This window comes from Myotis brandtii, unplaced genomic scaffold, assembly GCF_000412655.1.
Source record: "Myotis brandtii unplaced genomic scaffold, ASM41265v1 scaffold303, whole genome shotgun sequence".
Taxonomy (NCBI): Eukaryota; Metazoa; Chordata; class Mammalia; order Chiroptera; family Vespertilionidae; genus Myotis; species Myotis brandtii.
Genome location: NW_005361573.1, coordinates 73,592 through 86,415, shown reverse-complemented (window position 1 = coordinate 86,415; position 12,824 = coordinate 73,592). Strand labels below are relative to the sequence as shown.

Below are 12,824 nucleotides of genomic sequence, written 5' to 3'. Positions count from 1 at the left end.
GAGGAGTGAGAGACCGAGGGCCCGTTTCTGAGGGAGCGCCGGCCCCCTGTCCCCTGACCCGCCTTGTGTTGCAGTTTGTGACCAGCTGCTCCAGGCCCCCGCTCCTGGGATTCGCCTACCTCAAGCCTCCTTTCTCCATTCGCTGTGTCGAAGTGTCAGATGACCAGGTACCATGGCTGGGGAGGGTCGTGTGCTATGCCCACCACAGGGCAAGCCGCTGGGCTCCTGGGAGCCGTGGAGCAGGTTCGCTGTTCCCCTGGGAGAGCAGGCTAGCCCTGCTGCCTCAGCTCAGTTGGTCCTCCTTCCTCCCTCAGGGAGGAGTAGCTGGAGGTGTTTTTAGTCGCCGCTGCTCTGCCAGGCTCCAGGTCTGAGAGGCAGTGTGGCAGAGGGTGAGGGCATGGACCTAGGGACTGAACAGGCACAGGCTTGAATGCCAACTCCTCCACCTGCTGGCTGCACAGCTGGGCAGGCTGCTCCGTTTCCTGTCTTTTATAAAGAGAATGAATGCCTTAGGGGTTGTCATCCTCTGCGGGGTTGGTGCTCCAAGAGTAGCCCTTGTTAAGTGTCTCCCTCCCCCCACTCCTGCAGCCTGGTGGCCTGTGAGTGCCACGCCTTTCAGGATGCTGCAGTCTGGGCTCCAGATCCTCCCATGGGACACGAGCCCCCTTGCTGGAGGCGGCTGCCCCAAGCTAGTCTGCCCCGGCCAAGCACTGGCCAGGTCGGGGAGAAAGCGTGAGGCTGCACGCAGAAATGTTTGGGGACCTAAAGTATTTTCACTGTATTCTGGCTCTTTGACAATTGGTTACTCAGTAATTAGCAGTTCCCCAGAGGCCCCATTTCCTGGCGCTTCCTTAACACAGGAGTCCCCTGTGCTGTCCAAGGAGAGGGGCTGCTCTGTGCACTCGCCCCTCGAGGCTTGTCCTCAGTTTGGGGCCAGTCTTGGTGGTGGAGGGCACACTCACAGGCCCAGCCTCGCCAGGGCGGTGCAGCACACCCCGCTCAGCACCCAGCACTGGTCAGGTCCTCTCCCCGGGCCTTGCGTTCGGGCACCTGCCCACGCTCCCTCACTAGGCACCTCCAACCGAGGCTGTGCTATGTGCTTGCAGGACACTGGGGACACCCTGGGCAGCGTCCTCCGGGGCTTCTTCACCATCCGCAAGCGGGAGCCAGGTGGCCGCCTGCCCACCTCCTCCACCTGCTTTAACCTGCTCAAGCTGCCCAACTACAGCAAGAAGAGCGTCCTGCGGGAGAAGCTGCGCTACGCCATCAGCATGAACACGGGCTTCGAGCTGTCCTAGCACCCGAGGCCGGCCGCCTGCCTCACAGACTCCTGCCTACCAGGACCTCAGCTCCAGGAGGCAGCGTTGCCCGGGGCCCGAGACCGACATGCCAGGTGACTGCAGCCCTCAGACCCTCTCTATAGCCATGAGACTCCCCTGTGGCTTCAAGAACTTGGGATGCACATGCGACTCTACACATTCTCCAGGTGACACTAATGGGAAGGGGGTGTCGGAAATAAACCTCCAGATTCCGCCAGCATCGGTCGTTTCTCCGTACTCCCAGTGGCCTGAAGCCCAGGCCCACGACTGTGGAGGGGCTTCTCTTTTTTATAGTTTGCTCTTTGGTGAGTCTTTCCTTCCTTACGTCTCTGAGTGCGCTGTGCATGCACAAGGCCCAGGCACTCCAAGCTCCAGGCTGGTTTCCGTGACCTGAGCCTGTGTGCGCGAAGCCTAATACGCGTGAGACACTCCTGTTTCTGAAAACTACTCAGGTAGCCTCTATGCATCCAACAAAGGCTCTGCCTCCAGCCCATCCCCAGCAGCCTCTCCAGACTCCAGATGGCCAAGACCACCTGCTCCCCAGGGAGGCAGAGGTGCCGCTGGAAGGTCATGAGCACAGGAAGTTTGGGCGCTGCTCTCTTTGGCCTCAGATGCTCCGAGTCCTCAGCAGGCCAGCTGCTAGGGCGCCTCCACTGGCTTGTTCCAGAAAGTGCGTTCACACTGCATCCTGGGTTTGCCAGAAAACGCCAGTTGGCCCTACGAGCAGCTCCGTTTCTAGAAGGTGCGGCTGTCACCCAAAGCCTCCTGGTTCCCGGGAGCAGCTGCCTTCCTCCTGCTTGTTTGCCCGCCTGTTAAGCAGGAGGAAACAAATCTTAGCCAAGGTCCTGCTCTTCTGGGCACGGCTTTACTCAGATCGTAAAATCCAAGAAACTTGGGTCTCACCCCCGTCCGTCCTCAGCACAGGGAACCCTGGAGACCTCTGTACTCTCAGCTCACAAGGTTCAGGAAATTCACGGCCCCCTGGGTTGGTTTTCTTTGTTGTTTTTACTGTTTTCTCTGTCCTCCCATTGTGCTCCTCTGTCCTCATTCTTCACCTTTATCATGAGAACTTGACTCTAGATCCAGGGAATTGAGGCAAAGGCCGTATCAGTGGTCTATGTTGACAACCATCCACCCTCGCCCCCCTCATCACACCCCTTCAGTCTCCCCACCACGGAGACTGAGCCAGAATAGAAGCCAGGAGTGCCTGGTCCCTCGTCTGCCCTATGGAGCGGCTTGGGCTTGTAGCTCCCTTCCAAGCAGCAAACACCTTCCAGCAAGAACCTTCAGGTTGACGACAACGTGGGCGAGACCTGTCTCCACGGCTTCTGTGGAGACGGGTGCCGGGGTCCCGTCAGCGTCCAGGCCTGGCTGTGCCGAGCCCCCGGAGGCCAGTGTGTGTGTGTGTTTTACTTTGATGGAAAGGCAGCAAGGAATTTACAGACAGGAATTCAGCATTTACGATTTGTTAGTAACCTCCGAGTCTATGGATTTGCCACGTTCTTTAAATGCTCCATTCCTCCGAAGATCTCTCCTAAGCATGTGTGTGTACACTGAGCGGGTTTGCGCATTATGCTGGGGCCCACATAACTGTCAACCTGCGCAAAGAAATGGGACCCCATCTTGGTTTTCATCACCTGAGAATCCTCCTGTGTGGGACTGGGTGCGGGTAGTAGTTTCTAAGCATCAACTCTGGGTCTCTCTTGCCGAGGAGGGGTAGTTTGTCATTTCATATCACTCTTCAGCAGCTGGAAATATTGCACTACCTAAAACACTGACTCTGCTTTCATAGCTGGTGTGCAGCCGCACCTTGATGGCTCTTGACGGCTCTAAAACGTTGTGGATTTTTAAAATATAGATAAATAAATAAATAAGTGATAAAATAAAATGGTGTGGGTTATTTTGTTTTCACAGATAACTTATAGATTAAAACGTGATCAACGGCTTTATTAAACTTCAGCCATGATGGCTGTTCCGCTTTATCTGAAGGAGCGCTTTCCGACCCCGTGCCTGGGAAGCTCAAGGTGGGGCTGCTGGGGCAGAAGCACACGGGCTCTCACAGCGGCAGGAAGACACAACAATAACATAAGAGGCCTCCGATTCTCCTCCTACCCAGAGTTCAGAACAGCGGACAATTTGTCATTAAAGCTAATGTCACCTTCTGTACCACCGGTGGCCCTGTCCCTCTCACCCACTTCCCAGAGGAGCCATCACCCCACATGGCATGTCTTACACAGTCATGTGAGAGAGAGAGATGCTCGTAGAAAAGAACCCAGGCAACTCAAACTTGTGTGAAGTGTTCTGTTCCATTGATCTATGTCTGTTCTAGTGCCAGTACCAGGCTGTTTTGATTACGGTGGCTTTGTAGTATAACTTGATATCTGGAATTGTGATTCCTCCAAGTTACACTACAAAGCCACTGTAATCAAAACAGCCTGGTACTGGCACTAGAACAGACATAGATCAATGGAACAGAACAGAGAACCCAGAAATCGGCCCAAGCCATTAAGCTCAATTAATATTTGACAAAGGAGGCAAGAGCATGCAATGGAGTCAAGAGAGTCTCTTCAATAAATGGTGTTGGGAAAATTGGACAGATACTTGCAAAAAAAATGAAACTAGACCACCAACCTACACCATACATAAGAATAAACTCAAAATGGATAAAAGACTTAAATCTAAGTCATGAAACCATAAAAATCCTAGAAGAAACCATAGGCAGCAAAATCTTAGACATCTCTCGTAGCAATATGTTTCCAGATCCATCTCCTAAGGCAAAGGAAACTAAGAGAAAAGAAACAAATGGGACATCAAAATACAAAGCTGCTGCACAGCAAGAGAAACCATCAACAAAACGAAGAGAGCCCACTGCATGGGAGAACATATTTGGCAATGATACTTCTGATAAAGGGTTAATATCCAAAATATACAAGGAACTCATACAACTTAACAAAAGGAAGACAAACAATCCAATTAAAAAATGGGCAAAGGACACTTCTCCAAAGAGGACATACAGATGGCCAAGAGACATATGAAGAAATGCTCAAAGTCACTAATCTGGGAGATGCAAATCAAAACGACAATGAGGTACCATCTCACACCTGTCAGAATGGCTACCATCAACAAATGAACAAATGACAAGTGCTGGCGAGGATGTGGAGAAAACGGAACCCTAGCCCTAGCTGGTTTGGCTCTGTGGATAGAGCGTTGGCCCGCAAACTGAAGAGTCCCAGGTTAGATTCCAGTCAGGGCACATGCCCGGTTGCAGGCTTGATCCCCAGTAGGGGGCATGCAGGAGGCAGCCAATCAATGATTCTCTCTCATCATTGATGTTTTTCTCTCTCCCTCTCTGAAATCAAAAATATATTTTTTAAAAAGTGGGGGAGTGGGGGGACCCTAGTACACTGCTGGTGGGAATGCAGAATGCAGACTGGTACAACCATTATGGAAAAGAGTATGGAGTTTCCTCAAAAAATTAAATATGGAACTGCTATTTGACCCAGTGATCCCACTTCCAGGAATATATCCTAAGAAACCCGAAGTACCAATCAGAAAGAAGGTATGCATCCCTATGTTCATAGCAGCACAATTTATAATAGCTAAGATCTGGAAACAGCCCACGTGCCATCAGTAGACGAGTGGATAAAAAAGCCCATTTATACCATGGACTACTATGCAGCAATAAAAAAGAAGAATCTCTTACCTTTTGAGACAGCGTGCAGGGACCTGGAGAGTATTATGCTAAGTGAAAGAAGTCAGTCAGAGAAAACAAGTATCACATGATCATTCTCATATGTGGAATCTAAGTAACAAAATAAACCAATGAGTGGAGTGGATCCAAAGACGTGGAAGCATGGACGAGTGCAGAATCTCAGAGGGAAGTGGGGGGAGGGTGGTGGGTGGGAGGTAATAAACCGAAGACCTTGTATGCATATATGCATATACCCATGGACACAAACAATAAGTTGCTGAAGGCCTGGGGGAGGGGCGGGGAGGGTGGGAGGCAGTCAATGGGGGAAGTAAGAGAAGAAAAAAACCCAGGGAACTTGACTGCCAGTGTGACTTTCATTTATTTCCATGTGCGTATTTCCAAAGGACAATGGCAGACTGGTACTAAAACCAAACCAGTCAACTGCAATATCATTACTGACCAAAATGAGAATTTCCTGGTTGAGCTGTTAGGGCTGGGCCTTGTTCTTATGCCCATATTCCGCTGGTGTACACTGCATTGAAAAACAGACCAGAAGAAACCAGGCACAGATGTCTCCCTCTTCTCATGCTTTAATCCCATACCCTGTGCTCCATGTACGGAGGAGTCTCCCCAGTCCTTGCCACTCCCACAATCAAAGCAGGTGAGGTTCATAGTTATTCAACCTCATTTCCACAGAACCTTTATCAGGCAAGAGAGACCCTTGGGCCATGAGATACTATGACTTAGTTCTTAATTACATGAAAATGAAACCACAGAGAAGCAGACAATGCAAACACGTGAAAGCCATTTACTTTTAGTAAATTCTTCAGGGTCCCAGGTGCTGGGGTTCCTTATGTTCCCTGATACCACAGAACCAGGGTAGGGATCATGGGGGTTAGGTGTCAGGAGCATAGTCTTGATAGCCTTGGCCAGCAGCAACAGCTTTTTCTTAATTGTTCCACAATCTGATCTCAGATCTCCAGTTTTATGTCAGTGATGTGACCCAGTGCCTTTGTAAGGTGACACTGTTCCAAAAGGCCCTCCCAAACCCCTGTGGAGAGGGTGGGGTGGGTGGGCAGGCTTGTACCTATGTGGGAATGTAAATGTTTTCATTATGACTTAATTATGCTTTGCAAATCTCTTGGCACCCAAATGCCACACCCCACTTATAGTAGAAAAAGTGCTGGGGACAAAACCAAGAAATTGGTCGAACAGTAGGAAGGCGAACAGCATGAGAACTCTAAAAGGAGGGGAAGAAAAACCCACAAGGAAAGAGGCTTCGGACAAGATCCTCCTTTTCAGCAGTGTCTGGCACTGGCATCACTTTGTCAATGGGAATGGAGCACCCTGACAAGGTCCACGTGAAGCAGCTTTGAGGTTTTCGCCCATCAGACACTTCTCCAATCTCTCCCCGGGATCACGGACAGTACCCGGCGGGGAAGTGATGAGTGAGATGTGTAGTTATCCTGTGAATGGTTAGCAAAGCAATCTGGATGCAAATATCTGGCCATGAGTTCAGGGCTGTGTGCTTTAAGATCTGAGCCCTTACCAAACCTAAGGAATTGTCCTGGGCAACTTTAACTTGAGGCTGCTTGGTCTTTAGGGTATCTAACAGCCTATTTCTGGGAAAATATAATAACCACAACTCGTAAGACTTCTAATTCTCCTACCTCATACTGATGGCGTAGAGGCAGGGACACTCCAGTCAAGAAGCCTCAACTCAGGTTGTACTTTGGGCAAAAAAGCTCCTTAAGGAGAAGTTGAGAGGAGCATTTACCTAATTGTGGGAAGGTTATGTCCATCTAGGCAAGTCAGGGAGACTCCCTGGAAAAGGTCTCCCCAGGATGACCAGAGGGCTTCTCCTCGCCTACCCCGGGGTCAGGGCTGAATGCAGACCTCCTATCATGGGGTCCCAGCTGGGAGGTGGTTCCTGAGTGGGTCCTCTGATGCCTGATTAAGTGATAGCCTCTGCTGAAGCTCTTCCCACAGGCAGGGCACGTGAATGGTTTCTCGCCAGTGTGTGTTCTTTGATGCCTGACGAGGTGGTCCCTTCGACTGAAGCTTTTCCCACATTCATTGCATTGGCAGGACCTCACCGCAGCGTGTCCTCTCAGGTGCTTGGCAAATGCAGCCCTGTGGCTGAAGCTCCGCCCACACTGGCCACAGAGATAGAGCTGCTCAGTATCATGTGCCTTCCGGTGTGTCAGGTACTGCCTGTGGTCGCTGAAGTACTCTCCACACTCTCCACACATGTAGGGCTTGTCTCCATGCTGGATTCTTTGGTGTGTTGTTAGCACGGATTTCTGGCTGAAGTTTTTGCCACAAATAGTACAAAAGAAAGGTTTTTCTCCGGTATGTGTCCTATGATGCCTGACAAGATCTGAAGTCCAGCGGAAGTGCTTTCCACACTCATCACATCGATAGGGCTTCTCAACAGGTGTTTTCTCAGCTGGGACCAGAGGGGAGGTCTCATTCAAATTCTTCTGGTTTAGGGGGAATTTATAAGAAGTGCCCAGTACGTGAACCTTTTGATGCCTGGCAAGATGTGAGCTCCGCGTGTAACTTTTGCCACACTCCATACATTTATAGGGTTTTTCTCCTGTGTGAGTTCTCAGGTGTCTAACAAGGTGGGAGTTACATGTGAAATTTTTTCCACATATAGGACAGCCATGAGGTTTCCCTAACAGGGAATGGATAGGTACGGTTTCCTGAAGATTTATTGAACTATTAAGTTGAGAAATATTTGTATCAAATCTTTCATCAAGTCTACCTGGGTCATCCTCAAAGACTATTTTCCAATCTGGAGTCTGGTGGATTTCTGGATCTCCTAAAACAGATGTGTGTAGAGTCTCCAAATTCAGATCTTCTTGCTCAAGAAACTCTTCCTCATCTTCACTCCTATCTCCTGAAGAAATGGTGAGAGGAGAAAATTATAGAGGTAATGATGCCTTCTACACAATTGGGGGGGGGGGGGGTATTTTAAAACAGAGTTCTGGAAGGGCCAGACCACACAGTGAGAAGCCCATATTTCATAACTGTAGAGACAGGGAAAAAAGGAAATAGTCACATGAATGCCTGTCATATGCAGGCACTTTCTTGTTATCTTAAGCTGTGAATAGCCTTAATTTGGACAAATATTATAATCCTCATTTCACAAATGTGGAGGCTGAGGATCAAGTTTACGTAAACTGCTTAATAAATGGTTTAGCCACAATTCCAAAAGTCCCGATACCACCCCCCCCCCCCCCCCCCCCCCCCCCCCCCCCCCCCCCCCCCCCCCCCCCCCCCCCCATTTTGTATTACATATACCTCAAATGAATGATGGGAGGGGTAAGAGGAGGAAAAGGATAGAAGGATTTGGCGTTTAGAGGGAGACAGCAGTAATGCCTGACATATTGGAAGAACCAATGAGGGCGATACCTCAGAGAGAGGGGAGCACTGACTAAAGGAACTGCCAGCTGCTTTGTGAATCCTCTGGTCTTTCCTCACCTGTGTAGGTAAAAGTCAGGATGTCTGGCTCTTGAGGTTCTTGAGGCTCTAGAATATCTGGAACCAAAGGCTCTTCTTCTATAATGTGGGAGATCTCATCTAATCTGGGGATTGGAAATGCTGTTCAAGAGGGGAAATAGGACATTATGATTGGTTAAACAATTCCCTGTGTAAAAGCAGATCAGCCAAGTAAGTCATTCAAATCTTTGGTCTTTTTAGCTTGAGTACCTCCAACCAAGTACTGCATACTTTTTGTCTTTTACCTATACCTCAATAATTACACACTGTAAATGCTACCCTCTTTTCCCATATTTAAATAAATAGATTATCTCCAACTTTTATTGTTTCAAAACTCATGCTTACCTCAAATATATTAAAATGATCTCTCTCTAGATCTACATATAAAAGCCTAATGTGCAAATTGTCCCCTTGGGAGTTCAACTGGGAGTTCAATTGCTCGCTATGATGTGTGCTGACCAGCAGGGGGTGGCATGGAATGAAGGCCCCAGCCAGCAGCCTGGGAAAGAAGACCATGGCCAGCAACTGGAAGGAAGGCCTTGATTGGCCCTCTGTTGCTGGCCAGGCCTAGGGACCCTACCCGTGCATGAATTTCGTGCACTGGGCCTCTAGTAATATTATAACTTTACTTTCTTATTAGAAGTTTTCAACCATTTTCTAAGCATTTCTCTTCCCTTTAACTTAGAAGGATATCATTTTACTCAGCTAACCCTTCAATCTCATTGGTGGGGTAGGCATAAGAGAAGTCTAGAACATACAGTCTAAGCTCTAAGCCCCCATAATTTCCAACAGGAGAAAGATCTCTGTGTTCATAACACTCTAGAAACACTTGAACTTCCTTACACAAGGAGACCACAATTCCACAGTCTTCTTCCAAGACATATTCTCCATAGAACTCTTTCTGTGTTGGATCCAGATCATCCCACTGCTCCTGGGAGAAGCATACAGCCACATCCTTGAACGTTACCAATCCCTGAAACAACAGCAGGATTCAATTAAAATGCGAAGCCTCATGGAGCCTCCCATTCTGTTCCTGGAAGGAAGGTCTCTAGAATAGGCAGAATCCACCCAGCAGACAGAAGGGACTCCAATGGGATACTTGGCTCCCTCAGGATACCTGTTTCACCATGTCACTGCTTCCCTACTGGCACATTCACACTGCCTGCTACTGCTACCTCGTCTTACTTCCTTTCAGAAGAACTATGTTCTTCCTCTTGAGAATATTGTTTAATTACAAAAAAAAAGTCTTAAAAGCCATCATTCAATTCCCTAGTTGATGCTTTAATGCTACTTACATTTGTGTAAAAAGTCATCTTTTCTAGGAAGTTTTCCCTGACTGACCTTCTCTAATCACTCTTATCACTTACAAAGTCTACACAGCATAAATAAGACTTCAGCTCCATTAGTCTAAAAGCACAGATAAATTCTATTCCTTTGCCCCCCAGCCACATAGCTTCGCTTCTGGGCTCTGCCTAAGGTCAGTCTTCATAATGTTGTGGCCTGACTGAATGCAGCCCTTGCAGGAGTACACCATGCAAGTTCAGAAATCACTTCTGCAGCAGTCAGTCATCCTCACCAATGACTGTCAAGTTTATTCCTAAAAACCAAAACCAACCCCCATTCAACAACTTCAAAGTTGCAGTGGAGAGTTACAAAATAATCCCATTCTGTTAGTCCCCCTGGTCAGTGGCAAATAAAGGGGTTTTGGAGCCTGCAGATCCAACTGAGACTATTATAATTTATCTCATTAGATGCAACTCCCTTTCCCCAGCCCCCACAAGTGAAGAACAGAATTTAAACTGACAAAAGAAGAGTGGAAACTGGTGCCCTGTCTGACCCATTGAGTATATGGCTCTTCAAATTCTCTATGGAATAGAGGGACACGAGGGTGCACCTGTGACAGAGCAGTAAGAAGGGCGACCATCTCTGAGTTTCCAGTGTTCCTCTCCTCAGGAAGGCCTGGGTCCTGGGGCACTGGAACCTCTACGAAGAAAAGAGGGCAGAGGTCAGCAATAGGCAATGCACCCCTGAAACTAACAAAGAGCTGAGCAACCCCCATCATCTTTGGGAACCAAGGGCAGCTCCAATAACCCAAACACAATCTACAACACTAACGGATGCTAAGGGAATGACCAAGAGCACTGCTCTCTAAGCTCAGCCCTAGTCACGGGGACTCTAGCTAGTATTCTCTCTCAACACCCTGTCCTGTGAGTTATTCCTATTCCAATTTCCCCAGCCTCGCCGGTACAGAAGTCCACCCCACCCTCCACCCCCACACTCTGCCGGGGCTTCCCACCGCTCTCGTGCAACGGCTGCAGCTCCAGTTCATGGCACAGGCTCTGTTCTGCTGGTTCCCCCGGATCTGGGCTCAGTGTGATCTCCGCATGGGGCTCCTCTGGGGTCAGGGTCTGCGCAGGATCCTGCAGCTCACTAGGTGACTCAGGCTCTGCTCCTGGGTGCACTGGCTCCTCTGACAGGACTTCCTGGCCATGAACATGGGCAGTCACCTGGGAATAATTCCAACTTCCAGTCACCATGGAATCAGGAGGAAAGTCTTGGTTGTCATCAGGGCTCATTTTAGGAGAAGCTGCCAATAGAAAAAAACTCCCAGAGGGACCCAGATGAAGAGGGGAACCCCCAGTTCCATTGGGGCACGCAAGGAAGCTGTTATCCTCGCCAGATCAAAGCAGGAACGATCAGACACTGCACTGCTTTCTTGCCTCCCTCAACCGTGTCCCTACCCACCAGGACTTCAGTCCTGGCCTTCCCATCGCTACCTGTCCCACCCGCAGCAACCCTCAGTGTCTGCTTCCATGTGCTGTTGACCTGGGCAGAAATCTGTGACTGAGGGTTTATGAGAACCTTTGAGGAAGTAACAAAATCTTCCTCCCCAGAAATTGGAGATTCAACATCTAAAGAAGGGAAAACGAAAGCCACGTGACCCTGGGGTGATGAGGGCCCTTAAGGTAGTCCCTAGGTGGGTGTTTCAAAAACCAGAAAGTCACACTCACACACACAGACACCGCCTCTGCCCCATGGGGCTTATGGATCTAGGCGCAACCCAAGGGCAGAGCCAATTAAATTTAAAGGTGATTTATGGGGCCCCGTCAGCCCTACTCCCAAATCCGTCCTTCCAGCAAATGGTCCCCCTCCACATCACACAGGTCAGGACTCCCCCTCCTCACCCACCGCCTTGGTGTCCTGGGTTGGTTTTGCAAACCCTCCACCAGTGTCACCGCCTCCTCGCCACTCTCTGGCCGCTGGCCCCGCACCCAGCTCTGCAGCTCTCCGGGCAGCACGGTAAGGAACTGTTCCAGCACGAGCAGCTCTAGGATCTGCTCCTTTGTGCGCCTCTCTGGCCTCAGCCACTGACGACAAAGTTCTCGGAGTCGAATGAGAGCTTCCCGAGGGCTTGCTGCTTCCTGGTAGCGAAAGCGCCGGAAGTTCTGGTGTGAGGTCTCAAGCACGGGGTCGTCCCTCTGCAAGACAGATTCTGGCCTACAGGTGAAATCATCTTCCAATTTCACCAGTAGAATCCCCTCTTCTTCCCAAAGATCCTGGTCCTCTGGTTCCAAGGCTGTAGCCATTTTCTGGCTCTGGGCTGGTCTCACACCATCTAGAGCTCACACTGCCATTACCCCCCAGTCTCAGCCTGGGCACCTCGAGGAGTTTCTCCCAAGGGACCTGGGGTAGAGAAGTAGAGACAAACAGTGTAAGCACAGAATTATGCACAGCGATAGCAGTTCTGAGTTTAATCATAATCTTGCACATATAACACTTCCTCAAGCTATTAAGTCCCCTTTCCCCGAATCTGCATAACCCATAAACAAATCTAGTTGGACCAGATGACGTATGTTGAACACGTAAGTTCCCCACCTCTTTTCCTGGGCAGGGTTCACACCCCATAAAAAAACACTGCATTTCTACTTCACGAGACTTGTGAACCTAAAAGCTAAGTGGCTAGCAGCAAGGACACTCAGAATTACCTGCTAAAAACCGTGGTACTGACCAAGGTGTGTCCTGTACAAACACATTTACATATATACTAGAATGTATATTCATCGACAGGACTGAAATAGAGAGAGGTCTTATCAAAGTTCATTCTGAACCGAATCACACCCATTATTCATTTCTTCTGTAAAATGGAAACTCAGAGATTTGAGGGGAGGATCCGGTGAGTGAACAGTGAAGAAAGCCACATATAGTGGCTGGCACACAGGCACCCCCAAAAGCAACTTTTCTCTTGTAAGACATCTTTAGTTGGAAGACCTACAGGCACTCACACCCAAGCGTTCAAAATGAAGTTC

The 12,824-nt window shown here is 49.3% G+C and overlaps 2 protein-coding genes across 15 annotated transcripts in view; one reads left to right on the top strand and one right to left on the bottom strand.

Moving 5' to 3' along the window:
* Nucleotides 1-3,207, top strand: part of UBE3B (ubiquitin protein ligase E3B) — a 37,744-nt gene extending 34,537 nt beyond the window's left edge. For all 11 annotated transcript variants that reach the window (XM_014542440.1, XM_014542441.1, XM_014542442.1 and 8 more), the window contains 2 exons: nt 75-167; nt 1,107-3,207. In XM_014542440.1, coding sequence (XP_014397926.1) covers nt 75-167; nt 1,107-1,298 — 285 coding nt within the window. In that variant the 3' untranslated portion in view covers nt 1,299-3,207. The remainder of the gene's footprint in view (nt 1-74; nt 168-1,106) is intronic.
* Nucleotides 3,208-5,802: 2,595 nt separating this feature from the next.
* Nucleotides 5,803-12,561, bottom strand: ZNF202 (zinc finger protein 202). Of its 4 annotated transcripts, none has more exons than XM_005869666.2 (6): nt 11,703-12,561; nt 10,814-11,024; nt 10,412-10,500; nt 9,361-9,490; nt 8,500-8,619; nt 5,803-7,915 (listed from the first exon to the last, which is right to left on the bottom strand). In XM_005869666.2, exons 1-6 carry the CDS (start codon nt 12,102-12,104, stop codon nt 6,822-6,824), a joined length of 2,046 nt encoding a protein of 681 aa, XP_005869728.1. In that variant the 5' UTR covers nt 12,105-12,561; the 3' UTR covers nt 5,803-6,821. The 4 variants fall into 4 exon arrangements, with proteins under 4 accessions (XP_005869728.1, XP_014397938.1, XP_014397937.1 ...); XM_014542452.1 differs by having other exon boundaries at nt 11,707-11,976; XM_014542451.1 differs by having other exon boundaries at nt 10,814-11,104; nt 11,707-11,765.
* Between the last annotated feature and the right edge of the window lie 263 nt (nt 12,562-12,824).